We start from the raw sequence: 26,573 nt of genomic DNA on the forward strand, positions 1-26,573 counted from the left end.
AGAGGTTATTAATGCGTTAATTGCCCACTCCTAATTTAAATTGAACTGAATGGAAGATTTATGGACATGAGGATAAAATGGTGAAAAACTGGATTGATGATGATGTGATGGACTTGAACTCCAACCACAGACATCAGACTGAAAGATGGCGGTGTTTAATCTGATGAGTCACTAAAGATTAAGAACTGGGTTGTGTTCTTCTGTTTTTGTATGAAACAGCAGCTTTGCACATGTTTGGTGCACTTGTGTATGTGTTTTCTTTTTTTTTTTTAATCTTTAGGTGTACAAACCTGTACAAATAAATAACAAATGTCTTTACCATAACTACTCAGTGATGTTGCTATGATGCTCCCTGCATTTCAGTGATTAAAAACAAACCTAATGTAAAGATTTTCTTGATGTAAATTTCCTTACGGGTATTAAATGCTCTCCCACCCTCAGAAGACCCTGCTTAGCTTCGTAAACATATGGGGAGAGGCTGGTATGAGCTATTTCATTTTGGTCCTGGTAAACTATATCCTTTCTAAGCAAGAGTTGGTGGTAAGCTTCAGTTAGGGGAGAAATGGGGAGTCAATGAAGAAACACTGAGGATGGATATTTTCTGATTGAATGTAAAAATCAAAACTCCCGATCAGGTCTGGTAAAAGCAAGTCTATTGGATCCTGAAGTAGGGGTATGGGTAGGATCCTGCTTTTGCTCCACAGCACCAGGGGCTGTTGGCAGCAGGATCTGGCTTTGTTCTCATTGCTGGCTGTGCAAAAAAGTCTGAAAGCTGGAGCAAGATCATATGTGTATATATATATAACAGCCCTATAAGTAAAAGCCACGTTCTGAGTACTACAAAAGCCAAATCCTTCAACTCCCCTAGTAGTTCTGCCTTTTAAGGTGAAATGCTCAGAATCCGGATTCAACTTTTACCCAGTCCCCTAAATATTCTGCACTGGCCATTATACCCAGATATTCAGTGTACCGATATCCAAATAACTGCGATATTCAGTGCGTCATTTCCATGAATATTCACCAGCTCCAGGCAGGGGCGTAGCCACAGGTGGGCCTGGGTTCACCCAGTTTGGGCTCAGGCCCGCCCAGCAGCGGTGCCCCCTTGCCAACGTTGGAGCAAGCTAGACTCCCGATTCTGCCTTTCCCTCTGCAGCTGTGCCCATTCAAAGGGTCACTGGAAATGTGTAAGAATCACTGCTGGCAGACCCAGAAGCCTTCCCTCTGCTGCGTCATTCCCTTCAACTATGATGATATTTCCTGGGAGGAAGGTGGCAGAGGGAAGGCCTTTGGGTCAGATGGCAGCAGCATCAATAATTCTTACACGCTGCCAGTGACTCTTTGAGAGGTGCTGCAAATCTCCCGATACTGTACTGGAGGGGGGGGGGGGGTGAAGAGAGGGAAAACTGTGGGGAATGGGAGTTGAGGGAGGAGGTTTGGAGACAGGGAAAATTGTTGGGCATGGGATTGGAGTGGAGGGAGAAAAGGAGAGATGCTGCACAGGAGGGGGGGTGTAGGAGGAAGGGAAAATTGTTGGGCATGGGACTGGAGAGAAGGAGAGATGCTGCCCAGTTGGGTAGAAGAGAGAGATCATTGTTGGACATGGGGGTGGGGTGGGGGAGAGAGAGAGAGATGCTGCAAGTTTCGTGTGAGGAAAGGCTGAAGAGGTTAAGGCTCTTCAGCTTGGAAAAGAGACAGATGAGGGGGAGATATGGTTGAGGTCTACAAAATCCTGAGTGGTGTAGAATGAGTAGAAGTAAATCGATTTTTTTTTTTTTACTCGTTCCAAAAGTACAAAGACTAGGGGACACTTGAGGAAGTTACATGGAAATACTTTTAAAACAAATAGGAGGAAATATTTTTTCACTCAACGAATAGTTAAACTCTGGAACTCTTTGCCGGAGGATGATTCTGAGGAAGCCAGCTGATCTGAACAGACTACATTGGCGTGGTCGCAGTAAGTACAGCCTGCAGGGCTGGCGTAGGCTGCTTACTGGAATCACTGACAGTGGCGGCTTGCAGGTAGATCGGGGAAGGGGAGAGGAACAGATGCCAGCGTGGGGAGAGAGGAAGGGATGCTTGGGGGGAGGGAAAGAGAAAGGAATGGATGCTGAGCGGGGGAGTGGGAGGAAAAACTGTATGTACGGACAGGGGTGGGGATGGGAAGGGCTCACCTGGGTTAACTTGGGGCCCACCCAAAATAACAGGTTTGGTTACGCTCAGGCTTTGATGGATGTTTTTGAAGAACAAGCGAAGTGTCCCCAAGTGAGTGATTTAGTATAAAAGGAATTGTTTCAAATTACTTCTTAGACAAAAAAAAACAAACAGCCTTGCAGTAGGAGAGGCAGTAAGGACTATTTAAGAAGTAAGCAAGGTTTGGTACCTTAGGAGGCGATGAAGATGACATGGGGCTTTAGTTTTCCATAGTAACATAGTAAATGATGGCAGATAAAGACCTGTATGGTCCATCCAGTCTGCCCAACAAGATAAACTCATTTGTCCTTGCCTTTCTCAGGGCACAGACCGTAGAAGTCTGCCCAGCACTGTTCTTGTACTAAAAGTTCTGAAGCTAACGTCGACGCCTCTTAAAATTTACACTCCAGCCCATCCCTATCTATACAGTCACAATCAGGGCATAGACTGTAGAAGTCTGCCCAGCTCCCATTTTCTTTCCCAATTACCAGCGCCGCCACCCAATCTCCGCTAAGATTCCGCGGAACCATTTCTTCTAAACAGGATTACTTTGTGTTTATCCCAAACATGTTTGAATTTCATTACCGTTTTCATCTCCACCACCTCCTGCGGGAGAGCATTCCATGTATCCACCACCCTCTCCATGAAAAAATACTTCCTGACATTAGTCCTGAGTCTGCCCCCCCTTCAACCTCAATTCATGTCCTCTAGTTCTACCACCTTCCCGTCTCCGATAAAGGTTCATTTGTGGATTAATACATTTCAAATATTTGAACGTCTATATCACGTCACCCCTGTTTCTCCTTTCCTCTAAGGTATACATGTTGTGAAGTGAGGGGTCCGCTTCCTCCTCTTGGGTGGAGCCAGCAAGCCTGCGGGGCTCCCAGGGTTCCAGGACAGAATGCTGCTGATACTGGGACTCAGAGCCAAAGTATTTTATTATCAAGGCAATTTCATACCAAAAATCATAATATATTCTTCAAAACAAAAGGTACAGCCCTCTTAATATAGTCTTCAAAAGAAAAAGGTACAGTCCTCATAAGATAATCTTCAGAAGAAAAAAAGGTACAGTCCAGGCAGTGACGATCCTAGGTCGGCTGCCACCTGGGGCGGATCACCGATGCGCACCCCCCCCCCCCCCCCCCCCCCGGGGTGCATTTTTGGCTGCTGGGAGCAGCCACATGGCTCCGCTGGCTCCCTGCTCCCTCTGCTCCGGAACAGGAAGTAACCTGTTCCGGGGCAGAGGGAGCAGGGAACCAGCGGAGCCGACAGGCGTGTGGCTGCTCTCTGCACCCCCCCAGCAGCGTGCACCCGGGTTGGACCACCCCCACCGCCCCGCCCTTGGTACGCCTCTAAGTCCAGTCCCAAAATCCCTCAGCAAACGCTTAGCTCCTCAAGACCTCAGATCTTCTGTTAGGGCATTAGCTTTCCCTTCCCCCTGCTTCAGAAGGGTTTAGTAAGAGTTCAGCACACTTCCAATATAGCAGGACAGTTAAGAACAAATCTTCATGGACAGTCTTTGCACATCAAACCAATACCACAAATCACTTGCCTTTTCACAGCACAGAGGGAACCCTGTAAGGAGCAGGGCTGGCAGTTTCTCCCGCCTCTCAGCACCACGCCCGGTGTGGCCGCCTCCACTTCCTTCAAGTGCTGGGCAGGGCAACCTTTGAATTCTCCCACTCCATGGTGGCAGACTCCTCTCCCTTAGGCATCTCTAGTGGCAGGCTACTTCCTTCCTCCACATACTCCATGGAATCTCTCTCTCCATTCGTCTCCCCTCTCTCCTGGTGACTGAGAGCCTCCAGGAAATCTGCTCCCCCCTTCTCACATCTGGGGGGGAATTATATACTGATGGCGAAGCCAGGGAAACTGAGCTTCATCCTTCCCTCTCCCTCCAGTGGGGAAGGGAGTAACAGGCTCACCCTGCCTCGAGCCATTGCTCCCTCTGCTGGGGCTGGGAATCCATTCCATTTTTTAGGACTACACTCTTCTCTCATTCTTGCAAGGACTTCTGGGACCCATAATTCTGGGCTCAACTGTTTCACTGTGCAATCTCTGGGGCTTGCCTTGTCACAATGTTCAGGTCAGCAAGTCTCTCCTCGTACGGTTTGCAACGCAAATCCCATACCATTTTTGTAGCTTTTCTTTGCACCACTTCCAGTCTTTTTACATCTTTAGCAAGATACACCTCCAAAACTGAACACAATACTCCAAGTGGGGCTGTAGAGGGGCATCAACACCTCCTTTATTCTACTGGTTTTACCCCTCTCTAAGCAGCCTAGCATCCTTCAGGCCACAGCCGCCGCCTTGTCGCATTGTTTCTTCACCTTTAGATCCTCAGACACCAACACCCCAAGATCTCTCTCCTTTTTGTCACTAAGTTAGGGTTGTAGATTATTCATGTTTTATATATTCATAACTTTTGATTTGTATTTGATTTGTTGTGAATTACAATTTTTAATGTACTTTTTAACTTGCTGTGCCCATTGTTTTTGAGTAACATAGTATAGATATGTGAAGTGAAATGAAATTTTACTCTGGAATTTGATGGGGCTGTTATCAGTGCTGTCTACATATGTTTTACTATCTTTGGGGGGGGGGGGGTAAAGACGTGTGGCAGGGAGTGTGTGGAGACCTGTATGACTGGAGGGGTCGGGGAGGGTGCAGAGACCTTTGTGGCTGGGGGGAGGGGGTGCCACAAAAAATTGCTCAGACACTAAGGGTGCCGTGAACCCAAAATGTTTGGGAACCACTGCCCTAGAGGGTGAAGTATTGCCAACATCTTACAGTTCCTAGGTATCCCAGAGCCCTAGTAGTGGGGTGGAGAGAATACAGTAGGGCAGAAATGCTATGCTTGGGAAAACATTGGCCCTGCGTCAGGATGAGTTAAAGTATCTGTTTTGTAATTTGCTTTCCTGCTCAAGACAGAAGCCTGGGATGTGAAAGAGAAAGTTAAGTGGGTTCATGTTAGAACAGTACTAGGCTGTAAACCTTTAGAGGGTAAAGGTCTGTTCTTCTTAGGTATGCAACCTTAAAGTTAGGCTATGCACCTTAGAGCTGGGCAGCACTAGACCGTTGTAAGGGGTTGTTTTAAGGCTGCGCTGTGAGTTAATTGAGGATGTAAGCAAAACTAAGACTCTAGAGTTAGCCAGGTTGCAATGGGACAAGGTTCCAAGCAGAGCCTAGGTTCCTGGTATGAAGCTATAGTATTGATGTGTGGGCATTTGATATCTTGAAATTCTCTGTCTACATGACTTACTTTGGGAGGTCCTGAGGTAAGATTTCCCTGATTTAAGAAGGTTTTAATGTTGTCCCATCTGGCAAAAGAAGACATTGCAGCTGGAACCCAGAATGAGGTTGGTACCCAACTGTGAGCATATGTATATACTAGTAAAACAAGCCCGTTTCTTGCGTTAATGAAACGGGCGCTAGCACGGTTTCCTTCCGAACCTCCCCCCTCCCTACTCACCCCTTTCGGTGTTCTGCTGGCACTGGCCGCCATTGTTGCGGACCTTGGCACGCCACCTTCAATCTGCTGCGTCGTTGGTTGTGAAGCCACTGACGCCATTGCTCCGCCCTCGACGTCATGACGTTTGACGCGAGGGCGGGGCCCCAACACAGTGTTTTCGTTGGCTTCACCACCACGAAGGCTTCGAACCGGAAGGAAGTGCCCGGTGGACCTGACAGTGGCGTCAGTGTCCTCGGAACGTTGAGGGTGAGTTTTATTATATAGGATGTGTCATATATTAATGTGGTTAATATTGGGTGGGATATTTTAAATTGAAGGGGAACATACGAGATTCCGCATACACCATCAACATGTAAATTTTCATAAATGGAGCTGGAACCACATCTATTGTGTGTATATAAAACAAAACAAAAACATGGACTGTATTAGTATTTAATGTGTCTAAGTGCATGCCACTGCTAAAAATAGTTATTCCTTATTCTGCTAGACCAGTACCAGCAGATGGAGGCAGAAAACACTGACTTCTGGTGATGTCACCCTATCTAAATCCTGTCAGTATTCTCTGAGAAGGTTTGTGGTTTGGATTGGTGCAGTAAGAGATTTTTTTTTTTTTTTTTTTTTGGGGGGGGGGGGGGTGAACCTCTATTTGGAGAGGTCCTTGAAGCTAGTGAAGGACCTACGTGAGATGAGGACCCAGTGCTTCCCTGAAGATTGGGTTATAAGGTTTAGGAGGAAGTTGGAGCCCAGAACTTGGCCGGAAGATTGCCAGACCAAACAAAAGTATCAATCTTCCTTGACCTATGGTGATGTGAGTTGCAAAAATGGAAGTTCTTTCAGGGTGCCAGGACTTCCCAAGAGGGAGCCAGTACCTAGTCCTGGGGTGGGGAAGGGCAAGGGTACATAATGAGTGCCTACAAACTCGATACAAGATCTGTCAGAAAGGTTGGGGGAGGGGTTCCTCCACTTCTTCCTCTCATATTGATTCCACATTGCATTGGACTAGTAGGTCCTTGATGTAATTCAGCATAGATATTCTGGATTTTGCAGAACTTTTACCCAACACCTTTTTAATCCCCCCTCCCCCCCAAATGCGGCTCTTGGTGGTCAAAACGCTAACTCACTCTCATCAGCTGGGGACTGTCTTCCCAGTTCCACTGTAGGAACAGAGACTGAGTCCATTCACTTTGATTTCCAAAAAATGGGGCATTTTTTTTTAAATTACATTTTGAAATACTACTGCTACTAGACGTAATTACAAAGAAAGACAATCTTTGTGGAAAATACAGCACAGGATCAAACAAAGAACATCACGATACTACAAACAAGGAAGACAATATAAACTCTGCTTATTAGCCCACCACATGGGGAATCCAAGACCTAGGAAAATTCTAGAAGAAGATAGAATACCTTATTTATTTATTTACTTGTTGCATTTGTATCCCACATTTTCCCACCTATTTGCAGGCTCAATGTGGCTTACAATGTTCCTTCATGGCATTTGCCACTCCAGAGTAAAAGGTACAGTTGATATTAAATAGAGAACATGGATGACATAATAGATTATGTGAATAACATAATGGATCACCATTACAGAGTAAAAGAGACAATTGGTATTACCTAAAGAATATTGATGACCTGGTAGATTAAACAGATAAATTAATAGACGTCATTTCAGAGTAAAGATGCAATTTGTATACTACAGAGAATATAGAGAATACAAGAACTAAGCAATAAACATAGGGAGAAAACATTTTGGATATCAAGTAAGTGGTGATGTATTACAGTTCCTATTATGGGTCATTGTGGTATGCCTTGTTGAAGAGAGAGGTCTTCAGTGATTTGCGAAAGTTGATTAGATTGTAAATTATTTTCAGGTCCATTGGCAATGCATTCCACAGCTGCGTGCTCATATAGGAGAAGCTAGACGCATGTGTTAGTTTGTATTTTAGTCCTCTACAACTGGGGAAGTGAAGATTTAGGAAAGTGCATGCTGATCTTTTAGCATTTCTGGATGGCAGGTCAATAAGGTCTGTCATATAGACCGGAGCATTTCCGTGGATGATTTTGTGAACCAGAGTACAGACCTTAAACGTAATACGTTCTTTAAGTGGAAGCCAGTGTAACGTTTCTCTTAGAGGTTTGGCACTTTTGTATTTTGTTTTGCCAAATATGAGTCTGGCAGCTGTGTTTTGGGCTGTTTGAAGTTTCTTGATGAGTTGTTCTTTACAGCCAACATATAGTGCATTGCAGTAGTCTAGATGACTTAGCACCATTGATTGTACCAGGTTACGAAAGATGTTTCTTGGGAAGAAAGGTTTTACTCTTTTTAGCTTCCACATAGAATGGAACATCTTCCTTGTTGTATTTTTCACATGGTTTTCAAGTGTGAGATTTCGGTCAAAGGTAACTCCAAGAATTTTCAGGGTGTCTGACATGGGAAGGGAGAAGTTTGGTGTGGTTATAGAGGTGAATTTACTTGTGTTATATTGAGATGTGAGTATGAGACGTGTTTTTTCTGCATTGTTTTGATTGAAAGTTTCTTTAGGCATAGATGTTGCTAATTGAGGAAAATTGAGTAATCTCAAATTTAAACTCTTAATATGATTTTCAAAATATTCTATTCTACTATACAAAATCATTTTATCCTGCAACATAGTAGTTTATAGATTTCACCTGCTGCGTTTGTGATTCCAAGGTCTCCACCTTGCTTTTCAAAGTAGTAGTACTGTCCTTCAGGCCCCAAATATATCTGACATTCTGGACCATTGCAGGTAGGAAATTTTGTAAAGAGCTTCCAGAGCATGCCAGTGGTGGGAGAACCAAAAATGGTTTCTCTGCCTGTCTCCCCTGTCTCTTTCCCTCCAAACCTGCACCCAATGGTGCTGGTTGAGAAGTGACCACTCCAGTGACAGCCTTGGTCTTGGACCCGCTCTCTCCCGAGTCAGACAACATCTCTGGTGCCAACCCAGAAGAACTCGAGGGACACGGGGGAGCAATAGGACCTGCCAGGCTAAGCGACATATCGCTTCCAAAGCTCAGGTGGTTCTCCCTGCCTTGAGCAGCTGGTTCGCCTGAGGTCATACAAGTAAATGCCGTGGTCTCTGATTGACGCATAAGGGTAAAAACCACATGCTGAGCAGGCAAAGCCGACAGCTTCCCGGCGCTTAGGCATTGTAAACTAGGAATAGAGAGAGGAGTGTCACAAGTGGCTTTACATTCTGGAAGCCATCTTGGACCCCACCCCAACCAAAATAGGACGTTTTTCAACCAATATTGGATTACGTTGAGGGCCACAAAAAGGAGAGGGAGGCCTCTAAGTCCTTACTGTTCCAGTGGATAAAGGAGACTTGGAACAGTGTACATGATGAACAGGAGTGAAGTGCCTCATGGCTTGCAAGCACATAGAGCTCAGTCCACCTCTTGGGCCAGGACAGTGTGACCAAAAGAGATTTGTAGGGCAGGGACTTGGTCTTCACTGCGTTTATTCTAACAGGATGATATGGAAGGTGAAATTTGATCTTTAACTACTAATTTCCTTTCCTTGGGTCCTGCTAGACCAGTCCTGGGTGTACCCACAAAGACTATGGGCTGCAACATATATGTTTTACTGCTGTGCACCTATTGACATTTCAAGGGTGTAGGCCCTGAAGTAATTTTCTATACATATGTGTTCCATGTATGTGATTTTTGGTTGTTCACATATTTGTTGTCCAGTGACTTATAGGTTAAATCTGCTTTGTCAAAAGTATACTGACATGATTCAAATATGCACCAATCCTTATAGGGTGCTGATGTCACCAAAAGCCAGTGTGTTCTCTGCCTCTGTCTGCTGTTGGAGATCTTAACTTGTTTGACGGTGCCAGGAAAAATAGTGGAGGCTATTATTAAGAATAAAATTACAGAGCACATACAAAAGCATGGGCTACTGAGACAAAGTCAGCACAGTTTTAGTGAAGGGAAGTCTTGCCTCACAAATCTACTGCATTTTTTCGAGGGGGTGAACAAACATGTGGACAAAGGGGAGCCAGTGGATATTGTATATCTAGATTTTCAGAAGGCGTTTGACAAAGTGCCGCATGAAAGACTCCAAAGGAAGCTGGGAGAGTCATGGGATCGGAGTCAGTGTATTATTATTGATTAAGAGCTGGTTAAAGGATAGGATCTTGAGAGTAGGGTTAAATGGCCATTATTCTCGATGGAGAAGGGTGGTTAGTGGGGTCCCTCAGGGGTCTGTGCTGGGACCGCTGCTTTTTAACATATTTATAAATGACCTCGAGATGGTAGTAACTAGTGAGGTAATTAAATTCGCAGATGACACAAAATTATCCAGGGTCGTCTCGTCGTGGGAGGAGTGTGAAAAATTACAAGAAGACCTCGTGAGACTGGGGGATTGGGCGTCCAAATGGCAGATGAAGTTCAACGTTGACAATTGCAAAGTGATGCATGTGGGAAGGAGGAACCCACCTGTGGCAGACATCCCCCACCGCCCCTCCCACACTACTGCTCTTATGACCCTAGTTATTTGATATTGCAATAAAGTTTTGCATTAGGGAAGGAAACCAGAGACCTTGGCTATATTTTTTGTTTGAATGTAAAATACACCTTTGTCAGCACTCCAAAGGGAAATCGTGCCAAACGAATCTCATTGAATTCTTTGACTAGGTGACCGGATAATTAAATCAAGGACGTGCTATGGACGTAATCTACTTAGATTTCAGTAAAGCTTTTGACACGGTTCCCCACAGGAGGCTCTTGAATAAACTAGACGGGCTGAAGATAGGACCCGAAGTGGTGAACTGGATTAGGAACTGGTTGACGGGCAGACAACAGAGGGTGGTGGTAAATGGAGTTTGCTCGGAGGAGAGAAAGGTGAGTAGTGGAGTGCCTCAGGGATTGGTGCTGGGGCCGATTCTATTCAATATATTTGTGAGTGATATTGCCGAAGGGTTAGAAGGTAAAGTTTGCCTTTTTGCGAATGACACCAAGATTTGCAACAGAGTGGCCACTCTGGAGGGAGTGGAAAGCATGAAAAAAGATCTGCGGAAGCTAGAAGAATGGTCTAACGTTTGGCAATTAAAATTCAATGCAAAGAAATGCAAAGTGATGCACTTAGGGAGTAGAAATCCTCGGGAGACGTATGTGTTAGGCGGTGAGAGTCTGATAGGTACGGACGGGGAGAGGGATCTTGGGGTGATAGTATCTGAGGACCTGAAGGCGACGAAACAGTGTGACAAGGCGGTGGCCGTAGCTAGAAGATTGCTAGGCTGTTTAGAGAGAGGTGTGACCAGCAGAAGAAAAGAGGTTTTAATACTCCTGTATAAGACGTTGGTGAGGCCCCACCTGGAGTATTGTGTTCAGTTTTGGAGGCCGTATTTTGTGAAGGATGTTAAAAAAATGGAAGCAGTGCAAAGAAAAGCTACGAGAATGGTATGGGATTTGCGTTACAAGACATATGAGGAGAGACTTGTTGACCTGAACATGTATACCCTGGAGGAAAGAAGAAACAGGGGTGATACGATACAGACGTTCAAATATTTGAAAGGTATGAATCCGCAAACGAACCTTTTCTGGAGATGGGAAGGCAGTAGAACAAGAGGACATGAAATGAGATTGAAGGGGGGCAGACTCAAGAAAAATGTCAGGAAGTATTTTTTCATGGAGAGAGTGGTGGATGCTTGGAATGCCCTCCCGCGGGAGGTGGTGGAGAGGAAAACGGTAACGGAATTCAAACATGCGTGGGATAAACATAAAGGAATCCTGCTCAGAAGGAAGGGATCCCCAGAAGCTTAGCCGGTGGTGGGAAGCAGGGCTGGTGGTTGGGAGGTGGGGATAGTGCTGGACAGACTTATACGGTCTGTGCCAGAGCCGGTGGTGGGAGGCGGGGATAGTGCTGGGCAGACTTATATGGTCTGTGCCCTGAAAAAGACAGGTACAAATCAAGGTAAGGTATACACAAAAAATGGCACATGTGAGTTTATCTTGTTGGGCAGACTGGGTGGACCGTGCAGGTCTTTTTCTGCCGTCATCTACTATGTTACTATGATGTTCTATTATAACTGGCAGAACAAATTGGAAATAAAAGGAAAGGCTGCATAATAGACCCCTGATGTAAATCTACGGAAACAGGTCATGTTGGGTCACAGTGGTTTTCCTTGATCTTATTGGATACTACAGTTAAGTTTTTGCAAGTAGGGTGGCCTCTTGATGGAGAGTGGAACAAGGTACAGTACTAAGAGAAAGTTTTGCCTGCCTGTGCTGTGAGCTAATCATATGCAAATTTGAAATGCACAGAACTTGTATGCTAATCAGGGTAAGCATACTGGACTCTTTTGCACAAGTACTGGGGCAGTTGAGAGCTCAATAGGTACACATTAGCAGATGAATGATACAGAAAGGGGTTCAGCACCTTAATTTGTGTGGTAGATTTTGCACAGAGTATGTTAAAAAATGAATGCAGAGAAGTGCACTGGCTATTTCAAAGAAAGCACAACGTGAGAAATTTACCATTGGGTCTGAAAGGATGGTTGCTGTGCTAGTCCCTTTTCCCTATGTGTCCTATCTGTGTGTCCTACCCTTATCCCTTATTTGTCCTGTCTGTCTGTCCTGATTTAGATTGTAAGCTCTTTTTGAGCAGGGACTGCCTTTTCTTCATGTTCCATTGTGAAGCGCTGCGTTCGACTGGTAGCGCTATAGAAATGATTTATAGTAGTAGAACCCGAATTACAGCTATGTTATGCAAGGTTCCATGTTAGGAGTTACAGACCGAGAAAGGGATCTGGGAGTCATCGTGGATAGGACGTTGAAATCTTCAGCTCAATGTGCTGTGGCGGCTAAGAAGGCGAACAGAATGTTGAGTATTATTAGAAAAGGGATGGAAACCAAGCATGAAGATGTTATAATGCCATTATATCGCTCCATGGTGCGACCGCACCTGGAGTATTGTGTTCAGTTCTGGTCACCTCATCTCAAAAAAGATATAAAGGAATTAGAGAAGGTGCGGAGAAGGGTGACAAAAATGATAAAAGGGATGGGATGACTACCCTATGAGGAGAGGTTAAGACGGCTAGGACTCTTTAGCCTGGAGAGAAGGCGGTTGAGAGGTGATATGATAGAGGTTTACAAAATAATGAGTGGGATAGAGCGGACAGATGTGAAGCGTTTGTTTACGCTTTCTAACAATAATAGAACCAGGGGACACAAGATGAAATTAGAATGTGGTAGGTTTAAAACAAATCGGAGAGAGTTTTTCTTTACTCAGCACGTAGTTAGACTCTGGAACTCATTGCCGGAGAAGGTAGTGACAGCAGCTGGCCTTGCTGAGTTTAAAGGGGGTCTGGACAGATTTCTGAAGGAAAAGTCCATTGATCGTTATTAAATTTTGGGTTTTTTGCCAGGTTCTTGGGGCCTGGATTGGCTGCTGTCGGAGACAAGAGTGCTGAGCTTGATGGACCTTTGGTCTTTTCCCAGCGTGGCAGTGCTTATGTTCTTATGTCTGGATTGGTCTAGCAGAACTGATGGAAGTTAAATTAGCAGGTAAGACCAAATTTAGCCTTTATATATTCACTTGCATATCATATGTATGATAGAGATTACATATATGTAGGAATAGATATCTGAAAATATGTGCTGTGCCAGTGACTTATTGTTGCTGTATAGCACATATAGAGGCAACTGTCCTGGTTTGCACATTGTTTGAGTACTTTCAGAAATCCATATAGAGATCATGTACTTGTGGAAAACACATTGCTGTAGATGGTGCTTCCTGCATTTGCTGAGCCTTCGGTCACTGTGCCTTATGCAGGAGAGCCCAGTTCCTTGCCTGAGGAGATTGCTATGCTGGCTAGAATGGTGTTTCACTGGGAAGGCCTGCTGTATCCAAGCAATGACAGGAGGCCCAATGTACACCGGACCTGCAAAGCCTGAACTCAGAACCATTGGTCCCTGTATAGGTAAGGCACATTTAATGTCTGGAGGAGAGTAGTGGAAGAAGGGTGGATATAACATTAATACATATGTACTATATGCTGCTACAACACTATTAAGGATATACTTTCCTTTATCCTATTCCTTCAATCCCTCAAATACAGTTGTCCAGCAGATGCAGTGCATGTGTCATAACATCCACACTTATGAGGAGTTTATATAGTTAGGGTACAAGTTGCTGGTGTAGAGGGGGGAGGGTTTGCAAAAAATAAAACCCCATGAGCTCTGAGTCACTATATATGGCGCTATATCAAGGATATGCCTGCGCTGAGGAACGAGAAGAATGGATAATAGGCTGCTTCTAAAAACTTAGCTGCTTTTTTTGCACAAATTTCACCTTTTGTCTGTGTATAAAGGCTCATCTACATACATACAGTGCGGTTACAGTGGGAAGCCAGTTTTGGAGAGCTGAGATATGGCAATGCATATATTTGCTTTGTACTCTACATAGAGGTATCCCTGGGGTATTATGTAGTAGTGCTTGTATGTTGAAGGTTTCCAAAAGTGACCTATCATTTTTTTTGTTGTGATTTCAGAACAGGCATCAAGAGAGACATAGAGGCCAAGTACAGAGCCAGCAGAAGGGCAAAGTAGGCTTTTCGTAGCCGGCATCATTGAACGGATGTGGCTGGAAGAAGGTAACCAGCTTTAAGCATATTGGGGCTATGAATTTTGTTGCAGCTAAGCACATACTTTTATCATAATGAACGATCAGTACATTTAGCAGGTAATGGTCAATGTTTTGGACTACGGAGATAGCCATAACCATATATATGATGCAGGGTTTTTCAATACAAGTTGTTCACTATGTGCATGAAGGGAACACAGGTATAAGTGAGAATAAGTACCTGAGCTAGGAAATAAGGTCACAACAGTGTGCCAAAATAGAAGCGTAAAGCTTCCCACTAGGTTGCAAGAACGTTTGAATGGGGGTGGGGGGGGGGGAGCTACAGTCACACACAGCCGCAGTAGGTGTGTGGCCCTTATATAGAAGTCATGAAAATACCAGTGGCACTCTCCCATTCTCCAGCTATACAGAGAAGAACACAATTGGTCAGGTAGACTTTGGCATTCTAAGGGTGTATGGCCATATCTCACATGCATACCCTTCACATCCTATTGAAATGGGCGTTATGATACTATATAGCAAACAAAGTCCAACTCTTAGAAAGCGCTAGATAACTACAGTGCTTGGGAAAGTCTTGTTTTCTTTTCCCAGCTGTAAGATCACCTGTTGTGGACTCACTTGAGCAAGCAGAAGCAGCACAGTAGATTTTCTGGCTGAGGTTATTTCCAGAGCCGGTGGTTGGGAGGCAGGGCTGGTGGTTGGGAGGTGAGGATAGTGCTGGGCAGACTTATATGGTCTGTGCCAGAGCCAGTGGTGGGAAGCGGGACTGGTGGTTGGGAGGCGGGGATAGTGCTGGACAGACTTGTACGGTCTGTGCCAGAGCCGGTGGTTGGGAGGCGGGGATAGTGCTGGGCAGACTTATACGGTCTGTGCCCTGAAGAGCACAGGTACAAATCAAAGTAGGGTATACACAAAAAGCAGCAAATATGAGTTATCTTGTTGGGCAGACTGGATGGACCGTGCAGGTCTTTTTCTGCCGTCATCTACTATGTTACTATGTATTTCCATTTTGCACCATTGTGACATGAACATTCCAGAGCAGATCAGGCAGGTGCAGCATCAGAGCTTCAGAACTTTATATCTGCCTTTTCTCCGAGGACAAGCAGGTTGCTTGTTCTCACGACTGGGTTGACGTCCACAGCAGCCCCTCGAAACCGGAAGAAAAAATCTCGCGGGAGGTCCCGCACGCGGGGTATGCCCACCGCGCATGCGCGGCTGTCTTCCTGCCTATGCGCGACCGCTCCCGCTCAGTTTTTTTTGATTTCCGTGCTGGAGAGAGACGCGTTTTCGTCCCTCTCCGTGTCAGCTCCGGAAAACCATTGTGCGGCCTAGTCCGCGATTTCTTTTGATTTTCTGCGGGTTCGCGCGCCCCTTTTTTCCTTTAATAAAAAAAAATATTCCTTTCGTCAAGTTTTCTCTTTTTTTGTTTCGCTTCGTCGCGGCCACAACGATTTCTTTATTTTTGTGATGTTACTTTTTACCGCCACATCAATGGTTTTGACCTCGCCGACGCGATTTTTCCGTCGATGTCCTCGAAGGTCCCGAGCGGATTCAAGAAGTGTGGTCGGTGCGGCCGGCAGATCTCGCAAACTGATCCTCACGCTTGGTGTCTCCAGTGCCTCGGTCCGGGGCATAATTCCAAGTCGTGCACCTTGTGTCTCGGCTTGAAAAAGCGGATGCAGGTGGCGAGGCAAGTTCTTCGGGACCGTCTTTTTGGAACTTGCACCGGCCCTTCAACGTCGGTGGCATCGGTGTCGACGGCCGGGTCTTCGGTTTCGGTACCGATGTCGATGTCTTCGGCGCCAACTATGGCACCGACCCCAGGAGTACAGGTTCCCTTGGCTTGACGATCTGCCAGCGACGGAGGGGGTGAGCGACCGAGTGGGCAGTCCACCCCGGCTGCTCCCGCTGCTCAGGGCCATCGGGACCAAACCCTGACGGATCCGACTCCCATAGGGCGCGGAGACTCCACCTCCTCCTCGTCCATGCCGCGGCGCGCCGATGATGGGCATCGAAAGAAAGTTGCGAAGAAGCACCGTCATCGGTCGCCCACAGCGCATGGGACTAGCAGCTCCGGGACGTCGAGAGACTCGGTCCCTAAGAAGCGCCAACGCTGGGAGGAGCGCTCCCCCTCTATTGAAGAGGTGTCGATGCGCAGGTCGTCGGGTACCCCGGTACCGTCTCCTGGACCCGGGCAGCTTCGAGCACCGACCCCCGCACCGGCCCCCCCAGCCTCTCCTGACAGCGAGCCTAGACAAGTGCTTCCGAGCCATCCTCCCGGGTGTCCTGGAGGGGCTGATGCACCAGGCCTTGCCGGCACTGGGGGTGCTTGCGCCCGCTTTGCCGTTGATGGAAGCGCCGGCTGGCTCTGGCCCTGTGATGCGGTCTTCGACACCGGTACCGCTTGCGGCACCGGTCTCGATCGCCACTCAGGTGGAATCCCCGTCAACGTCGATGGAGGGAGATCCGTCCCCACCGGCGCGGGAGTCCACCTCTTGGTACCATCATGAGGACGTGGTTCCTCGGGGTCGAGACGGGCCCGTTGCGGTCTGAGCTCAGAGAGCTCATGTCCGACACCGAGGAGGAGGCCTCGTGGGGGGAGGAGGAAGACCCCAGATATTTCTCCTCCGAGGAGTCTGCGGGTCTTCCCTCCGACCCCACGCCTTCACCAGAGAGGAAGCTCTCGCCTCCAGAGAGCCTCTCCTTCGCCTCTTTTGTCCGGGACATGTCTATTAGCATTTCCTTCCCAGTGGTCACCGTGGATGAGCCGAGGGCTGAGATGCTCGAAGTCCTCGACTATCCATCAAAACCTAGAGAGTCTTCCACGGTACCGTTGCACAATGTCCTCAAGGAGACACTGCTTCGGAACTGGTTGAAGCCCTTATCTAATCCCACCATCCCTAAGAAAACGGAGTCCCAATACAGAGTCCACACGGACCCGGAATTGAGTTGGTGCACATGTCATACTTAAAACATACTAAAGATGCACACTTCTTTAATGTATGTTGCAGAATTCATACAAATGTACAATAGAGGACTTCTTAAAAGTCTGTCTTCTCCCAGCTTTCCCCTCTCTCGGCTTGATTCTTACACTTCATACTCAGTGTTGTGACTCCCACCCCTTTGGTTTGATCTCTCAGCTCATTCTTTTCCCACCCCACCAGCTCCTCCCCTCCCCAGCTCAGCTCCTCCCTCCATGCTCATGTTTAACCTCCTAGTTCTCTTCTTCCCCCCCCCCCCCCCACCGAAAAAAAAAGCTCAACTACCTCCTCCTCCCTTCATCCTAAGCTGACCTCCAGCTTTCTCCCTTAATCCAAGGCTGACTTCCCAGGTTTCTCCTTCACTAGCTTTGGCTTGATTTCCACCATTTTGTCCTCCTGAGGAGTCTTCTAACCCTTGATTCTTCTTTTGGCTTCAAGGCACACCTTAGGGTGCCCCCTCTCCTCTGCCTGCATAGGCTAATCTCTTCAAATTCTGGACTGTCAATGTAGCATTCAGCACACATGGAGAATTATTCACAGTTTCCCCACAGGAGTGTGAGATTAAGTGTGGAGATTTGAAAATGCGATCTTTGTGCATGCTTTCACTCCCTCTCTTAATTCCACCTCTTTTCTTGTGTGGCAATACTTTTACTCACATAAACCTATGATTATATAAGTACATAAGTATTGCCATACTGGGACAGACCAAAGGTCCGTCAAGCCCAGCATCCTCTTTCCAACAGTGGCCAATCCTGCTCACAAATACCTGACAAGATCCCAAAAAAGTACAAAACATTTTATACTGCTTATCCCAGAAGTAGTGGATTTTCCCCAAGTCCATTTAATAATGGTCTATGGACTTTTCCTTTAGGAAGCTGTCCAAACTTTTTTAAAACTCCGCTAAGCTAACCGCCTTTACCACATTCTCTGTCACCGAATTCCAGAGTTTAATTACACGTTGAGTGAAGAAAATGTTTCTACGATTTGTTTTAAATTTACTACATTGTAGCTTCATCACATGCCCCCTAGTCCTAGTATTTTTGGAAAGTGTAAACAGACGCTTCACATCTACCCGTTCAACTCCACTCATTATTTTATAGACCTCTATTATATCTGCCCTCAGCCGCCTTTTTTCCAAGCTGAAGAGCCCTAGCCGCTTTAGCCTTTCCTCATAGGGAAGTTGCCCCATCCCCTTTATCATTTTCGTCGTCTTCTCTGCACCTTTTCTAATTCCACTATATCTTTTTTCTTTAATGTCTTTTGCTTTCACACTATCATGCACCTAATGTCTATGGCTCTAACACTATCATGTATTTCACTATCATGTAACCAAAACTTCTGCCAAAACAAATGTATACTCTTTTCTATTTCCAATATTATGTATTTCACCATCATGTACCCAAAACTTGCTGTAAAACCAAATGTACATTCTTTTCTATTTCCAGTATCCATGATGAATTGTAAGCCATATTGAGCCTGCAAAAAGGTGGGATAATGTGGGATACAAATGTAATAATAATAATAATTGATGCGGCCTCAGCTGCCACATGACTCAGCGGTCGTGGACTCTGCTCTCAAATGAGCAAGGAGTTCGAGGGATACCGTCTCGGCGCCCCCAAGGCAGGAGTCTCGCACTCTGGACTCGTTTGGGAGGAAGGCCTACCATTCTTCCATGCTCGTGACCAGAATCCAGTCATACCAGCTCTACATGAGCATCCACATGCGGAACAATGTGCGGCAATTGGCGGACCTGGTTGACAGGCTCCCTCCGGAGCAGTTCAGGCCTTTTCAGGAGGTGGTCAGGCAGCTGAAGGCGTGCAGAAAATTTCTGTCCAGGGGTATTTATGACACCTGTGATGTGGCATCCAGAGCCGCGGCCCAGGGTATGATGCGCAGACTATCATGGCTGCGTGCCTCTGACCTGGACAACCGCACCCAGCAACGGCTGGCGGATGTCCCTTGCCGGGGGGATAACATTTTTGGCGAGAAGGTCGAGCAGTTGGTGGACCAACTACACCAGCGGGAAACCGCTCTCGACAAGCTCTCCCACCGGGCGCCTTCAGCATCCACCTCCACAGGTGGACGTTTTTCCCGGGCCAGGCAGGCTGCACCTTATGCTTACAGCAAGCGTAGGTACAACCAGCCAGCCCGAAGGCCTCCTCAGGCACAGGACAGTCCCAGCACGCTCGTTCCCGTCAACAGCGTGCGCCTAAGCAGCCCCCTGCGGCTCCACAGCAAAAGCAGGGGACAGGCTTTTGACTGGATCCATGGGAATATAGCCGCCATCAAAGTAGCCGTGCCGGACGGCCTGCCGGTCGGGGGGAGGTTGACAGTTTTTCACCAAAGGTGGCCTCTCATAACCTCCGACCAGTGGGTTCTCCAAATAGTGTGGTGCGGATACACCCTGAATTTGGTCTCCACCCCACCAAATTGTCCACCGGGAGCTCAATCTTTCAGCTCCCACCACAAGCAGGTACTTGCAGAGGAACTCTCTGCCCTTCTCAGCGCCAATGCGGTCGAGCCCGTACCACTCGGGCAGAAGGGGCAGGGATTCTATTCCAGATACTTCCTTGCGGAAAAGAAGACAGGGGGGATGCACCCCATCCTAGCCCTGAGAGGCATGAACAAATATCTGGTACGAGAAAAGTTCAGGATGCTTGCCTTGGGCACCCTTCTCCCCATGATTCAGAAAGACGATTGGCTATGTTCCCTGGATTTAAAGGATGCTTATACCCACATCCCGATACTGCCAGCTCACAGACAGTATCTGCGATTCCGTCTGGGGACACGTCACTTCCAGTATTGTGTGCTGCCCTTTGGGCTTGCCTCTGCACCACGGGTATTCACGAAGTGTCTCGTGGTGGTTGCGGCGTACCTGCGCAAGCTGGGGGTGCACGTGTTCCTGTATCTCGACGATTGGCTGGTGAAGAGCACATCAGAGGCGGGAGCTCTTCGGTCCATGCAGTGCACTATTCAACTACTGGAGCTGCTGGGGTTTGTAATTACCCGAAGTCCCATCTCCAGCCAGTCCAATCTCTGGAATTCATAGGAGCTCTGCTGAATTCACAGACGGCTCATGCCTATCTTCCTGAGGCGAGGGCTCAACCTTCTGTCCCTTGCCTCCCAGGCCAGAACGTTCCAGCAGATCACAGCTCGGCAGATGTTGAGACTCCTGGGCCATATGGCCTCTACAGTCCATGTGACTCCCATGGCTCGTCTTCACATGAGATCAGCTCAATGGACCCTAGCTTCCCAGTGGTGCCAGGCCACTGGGAATCTAGAAGATGCCATCCGCCTGCCCATCAGTTGTCACAATTCGCTTTCTGGTGGATGATTTGGACCAATTTGACCTTGGGACGCCCGTTCCAAATTCCTCAGCCGCAAAAAGTGCTGACGACAGATGCATCTCTCCTGAGGTGGGGAGCTCATGACGATGGGCTCCACACCCAAGGGGTGTGGTCCCTCCAGGAAGCAGGTCTTCAGATCAATCTCCTGGAGCTCCAAGCGGTCTGGAACGCGCTGAACGCCTTCAGGGATCGGCTGTCCTCCCAAATTATCCAAATTCGGACAGACAATCAGGTTGCAATATATTACATCAACAAGCAGGGGGGCACCGGATCTCGCTCCCTGTGTCAGGAAGCCGTCAGGATGTGGCGATGGGCAGGCCAGCACGGCATACTTCTCCAAGCCACGTACCTGGCAGGCGTCTGGCCGACAGGCTGAGCAGACTCATGCAACCGCACGAGTGGTTGCTCCATTCCAGGGTGGTACGCAAGATCTTCCGAGAGTGGGGCACTCCCTTGGTGGACCTTTTCGCCTCCCAGACCAATCACAAGCTGCCTCAGTTCTGTTCCAGACTTCAGGCACACGGCAGACTAGCGTCAGATGCCTTTCTCCTCCATTGGGGGAAGGGCCTCCTGTATGCATACCCTCCCATACCTTTGGTGGGGAAGACCTTTCTGAAGCTCAAGCAGGACCGCGGCACCATGATTCTGATTGTGCCCTTTTGGCCTCGTCAGATCTGGTTCCCTCTTCTTCTGGAGTTGTCCTCCGAAGAACCGTGGAGATTGGAGTGTTTTCCAACCCTCATTTTGCAGAACGACGGAGCGCTTCTGCACCCCAACCTTCAGTCTCTGGCTCTCACGGCCTGGATGTTGAGGGCGTAGATTTTGCTTCATTGGGTCTGTCTGAGGGAGTCTCCCGTGTCTTGCTTGCCTCTAGGAAGGATTCCACTAAGAAGAGTTACTTTTTTTTTAAGTGGAGGAGGTTTGTCGTTTGGTGTGAGAGCAAGACCCTAGAACCTCGTTCTTGTCCTGCTCAGACCCTGCTTGAATACCTTCTACACTTATCAGAGTTGGGTCTCAAGACCAACTTAGTAAGGAATCACCTTAGTGCAATTAGTGCTTACCATCATCGTGTAGAGGGAAAAGCCATCTCTGGAGAGCCTTTAGTTCAATTAATGAGAGGTTTGCTTTTGTAAAAGCCCCCTGTCAAGCCTCCTGCAGTGTCATGGGATCTCAACGTCGTCCTCACCCAGCTGATGAAACCTCCTTTTGAGCCACTGAATTCCTGCCATCTAAAGTACTTGACCTGGAAGGTCATTTTCTTGGTGGCAGTTACTTCAGCTCATAGAGTCAGTGAGCTTCAAGCCCTGGTAGCTCATGCTCCTTATACTAAATTTCATCATAACAGAGTAGTCCTCTGCACTCACCCTAAGTTCCTGCCAAAGGTGGTGTCGGAGTTCCATCTTAACCAGTCAATTGTCTTGCCAACATTCTTTCCCAGGCCTCATACCTGCCCTGCTGAGCGTCAGTTGCACACATTGGACTGCAAGAGAGCATTGGCCTTCTACCTGGAGCGGACACAGCCCCACAGACAGTCCGCCCAAATGTTTGTTTCTTTCGACCCCAATAGGAAGGGGGTCGCTGTCGGGAAACGCACCATTTCCAATTGGCTAGCAGATTGCGTTTCCTTCACTTAAGCCCAGGCTGGGTTGATTCTTGAGGGTCATGTCACGGCTCATAGTGTTAGAGCCATGGCAGCGTCAGTGGCCCACTTGAAGTCAGCCACTATTGAAGAGATTTGCAAGGCTGCGATGTGGTCATCTGTCCACACATTCACATCACATTACTGCCTCCAGCAGGATACCCGACGCGACAGTCGGTTCGGGCAGTCGGTGCTGCAGAATCTGTTTGGGGTTTGAATCCAACTCCACCCTCCTGAACCCGGTTTTTATTCTGTTCAGGCTGCACTCCCAGTTAGCTGTTCTTCGTAGGTCAATTTCTGTTATGCCCTCGCCGTTACGAGGCCAAATTGACCCTGTTTGTTGTTTTGAGTGAGCCTGGGAGCTAGGGATACCCCAGTTGTGAGAACAAGCAGCCTGCTTGTCCTTGGAGAAAGCGAATGATACATACCTGTAGCAGGTGTTCTCCGAAGACAGCAGGCTGATTGTTCTCACCTACCCTCCCTCCTCCCCTTTGGAGTTGCGTGTTTTCCTCATTTCTTTGCTTGTCATATAACTGAGCGGGAGCGGTCGCGCACGGGCGGGAAGACGGCCGCGCATGCGCGGTGGGCGTACCCCACGTGCGGGACCTCCCGCGAGATTTTTTTCTTCCGGTTTCGAGGGGCTGCCGTCAACCCAGTCGTGAGAACAATCAGCCTGCTGTCCTCGGAGAACACCTGCTACAGGTATGTATCATTTGCTTTATCAACCACATCTAGCTGAGCCCTTTGTACAAGAGGTTTTCATTGAAACCAGGCTTGTTCTCATGCACCTGCCTTTTGCAGCCCTGCTTATATGTACTTCCTCTACAACCCTCTAGAGTGTTATTTCTTTGTCCTAGAGGCTGGGAAAATCAAAATAAAGAACATCTTCTGTTCTGGCCTACAGGGTTTTGGCAGTGCCTCTTTTAGCGTGGAACAAACAGTTGGAGGTTTGTGTCCTGTAGGTATTTGATAGTGGGTAAATATATAATATCACGTGAAAGCAAAAATATAGTATGTGTGATTTCTGCATGAAACAATTAGACATTTATATTTCAGTACACTGCTGTAAGATCTTGAATGCTGAAATATTACAACTTCTGAAAGGCCATATCTTAAGTAGAATATTACTTTGATATAATTGGTTATAATAAACACATTCAATTTCACTTCTCATTTTCTCGAGCGCACACATAACCTTTGCTTTCAGGCAATGACATTTGTTTGATTTTGTTTGTAATAGATGGACAGCTTTCGTATACAAGGCAACTTTTTCTTTTAAAAAAATCATCTGATTTTTAAAGCATCAATATATCTTCCCCATAAATTCTGACTTGGAATCCGTCAAACAATTCTGACTAAGTATAGACAGAGGGTGTGAGTAAAATATCTGGAAAATTATGACAGTGATAATTTTAAATATTATGTTGTTTTCCCATATTAATGCTTTTATCTTTTATTTGTAGGATAATTAATAAAAAAGGAACATCATGGCAGTATACGCATGTAAAGAAGTGATGTATACAGTGGAAGAGGCATTAAATATATTAAGAAACCCTGAACTCTCAAAAGCCACCCAGATTCCTCCAGTCAATCCTAGACCAGGGCAAGTCTTTTTATTTTCTTATGCTGAATGTGCGGACAAAAAAGAGGATTGGAGAGCAGATCAGTATCTATGGATAAATCAAGGTGTACGTCGATGGCCCAAAAAAAACCCCAAGCTTTTAAAGATGTACCATCAAGTTAAATCTGAAAATGGGGCAGGTAACTTCTTTAGGTACAGTTACAGACTCCTAAAAGTTGATAGTACTCTTGTTTTAATTCAGTACCTTGGTAAGGTTCCAGATGTCCAGATGCAAATTCATGGCAATCGCAAGAAAAATTTAGGGAGGTTCCACATTCGAAGTCCACCATCAATCCTCCTAAGTATGAAAAAGGAACAGGGAAAACCCATCCAAATTTTTCAGAAGCTTTGTTCTGAAGGTAGCAGTAATACATCAACTGTGATGCTGCCTAGAGATGTTCAGCAAGTTAGAAATGCTAAAAAAGCCCAAAAAAGAAAGAATCAGGTAATCTTAGATGACTTGAACAGTGTGGAGCTGCACAGTTCCTTGTTGGATGATTTTGTTTGGCTTTATTCTCTTCTGCCTGAAGTTGTGGTCATGCTGGGTCATAAAGAAATGTGCAAAATATTTGAAGAACTTGCCTCACAAACAAATGATATACCAGTATTGGTGTCCTACGATACAACGTTTAAACTCGGTGATTATTATATCTCAACGCTGGTTTTTCTACATGGATTTTTTAAAGAAAGTCCCATCGTCCCACTTGCATTTATGTTGCATAAAGCTAAGAAAGAGCTCAGTCACTGGTTGTTTTTTATTATGATTTTGAGACACTGCCCAAAACTGTGTAAAGAGAGAATTGTTATTGCATCTAATGAGGAAACTGCCATTCAATCAATTGATCAGGTGTTACCAACCGCTAAGAGAGTGGTCTGTTGGAACCATATAAGGCAACACATCAATGCGTGGGTTACAAAGGATGGCGGCTCGATGGATGAAATTGAGTTTTACATGAGCAGTGTTGTAAACCTTTTATGGTCAGATTCCAAAGAGTGTTTTGAAGAAAAGCTAAGAGAACAACAGGGTAAATGGAGCCGATCATTTGTACAGTATTTTGAGAGTGACTTGCTCAATAGCATAGTGCAACATGCTGGAGCCTGGGTATTAAAAGAGCACTTGGTTTCTGAACCCAGCAGTGGAATAATGACAAACATTTCTGAGAGCTTCAATGTTGTTCTTAAGCGTTTGCTAGAGGGGCAGGAAATGCCAGTGGAAACTTTAGTTCTCTCTCTCTATTATCTACAAAATTATTATATTACAAAACTGCTTCGTGGACAGTGCCACTTGGGAAAGTATCACTTAAGAGAAGAATTCATGAGCTACACTAAGCTGCTAGAAGATGTTACATTTCCCAAAATGTACTGCAACCCGGAGGTTATTTTGGATATTGCCAGGGGACAATCGGAGTTACGGTTTGCAAAGATTTGAAAAGAAACTTCTACCTGGCAAATGACCTGAAACAGAAAAATAAGCAGAGATGGATAGGTCATGAGCCTGCATTGGGCATGTAAAGAAACCCTCCTTCTCCTCACCATAAATAGACAGCAGCCAGAAGTGTCAGGAAGTTCCCAGAAGCTTCAGTAAAGAATATTAAAAGCTGCAGCTGGAGCACAGTCTGTGAAAAACAGAAAAATCAAGATCACTAAAGCATGTGACTTCCCAGTAGTTGAGCTGTGCCACACCAGAGAAAAGCTGAAGAAAATGCTGCCTGTCAGAGTCCTGCAGCCTTCTTTTAACCCTCCGTGTGCCTGGAGGAAGTTGGTGCGCACACTATGGACAGTGCCTGATACCCTGAGCATTGGTTAGCAGCTGGAAGATGAACTGTTAGTCACACGAAGGAGACAGAGAGGAGAGAGCAGCTTGTGAATTTGGGTCATCCGTTCCTGGCCAATGAGCCAGAAGCCTGCAGAGAACAGAATGTCCCTGGATAAAAAAAGATGAGAGAAATTTCAGCTACTCCTGAACATCAGGCAGTTTTCTTCAGTGAAACTGATGGTGAAAACAGAAGAAAACTGATTGTGATGGGGAAAGCATGAAAAGAAAGCCCAGGCCAAGGATCTGTATGAATACAGATCACTGAGAAGAGAAGCTGAGCTTGCAGCAGATGTGAATTCTGTGGAAGTTCTCTGCTTTCTGCCCAGAGAGGGGCAATTGCACATTGAGGCTCCATACCTGGTACTGCCAGCTGCCAAAGTGACCCATTCTCATCCATATTAGCCATAGCCCAAAAGAGACTTAGGCATCTGTCTAGTGAGGAGAAGGAGGCAAAAAACCCCCCCACAAAAAACGGCAAGGAGCGAGGACTAATCAAAAAATGGGCCCTACTGCCTGATGACATTCAAGGACTGATCCATTATTTAATCGCTTTGCATATCGTACATCCTAAGATAATCTTTCTTCATTCCACACTTGATACTGAGGACTGCCTGTATAGTTTTGGTTTTTATTGCATACTATGACATGGTTGAAATTTTTATATATATATATATATATATATATATATATATATATATATATATATATATATAAATCACCTAATCTCTGAACTGCTGCATGGGCTCACTCTCACATGACTGCATGGTGTGTGGATAATGTTGATATGTTGGTGAAGTTTTCATATAAATAGCTTGTACCTTTTCAGTAGTAGTTCAAGTAAGTTACATTCAGGTACAATAGGTATTTCCCTAAGTTTTGTATTTGAGGTGTTATTA

General features: G+C 46.3%; 1 protein-coding gene across 5 annotated transcripts in view; it reads left to right on the forward strand.

The window, feature by feature from the left end:
- Positions 1-26,134, forward strand: part of LOC115463717 — a 33,921-nt gene extending 7,787 nt beyond the window's left edge. For 2 of the 5 annotated variants that reach the window (XM_030194439.1, XM_030194440.1), the window contains 3 exons: positions 13,464-13,611; positions 14,182-14,283; positions 23,704-26,134. In XM_030194439.1, the coding sequence (XP_030050299.1) occupies positions 23,728-25,290 (1,563 nt within the window). In that variant the 5' untranslated portion in view covers positions 13,464-13,611; positions 14,182-14,283; positions 23,704-23,727 and the 3' untranslated portion in view covers positions 25,291-26,134. Of the gene's footprint in view, positions 1-13,056; positions 13,196-13,463; positions 13,612-14,181; positions 14,308-23,703 lie in introns of all 5 variants that reach the window. The other 3 variants (XM_030194438.1, XM_030194437.1, XM_030194441.1) reach the window with 3 other exon arrangements.
- The last annotated feature ends 439 nt before the right edge of the window (positions 26,135-26,573 follow it).

The sequence above is a fragment of the Microcaecilia unicolor genome, chromosome 2 (assembly GCF_901765095.1).
Source record: "Microcaecilia unicolor chromosome 2, aMicUni1.1, whole genome shotgun sequence".
NCBI lineage: Eukaryota > Metazoa > Chordata > Amphibia > Gymnophiona > Siphonopidae > Microcaecilia > Microcaecilia unicolor.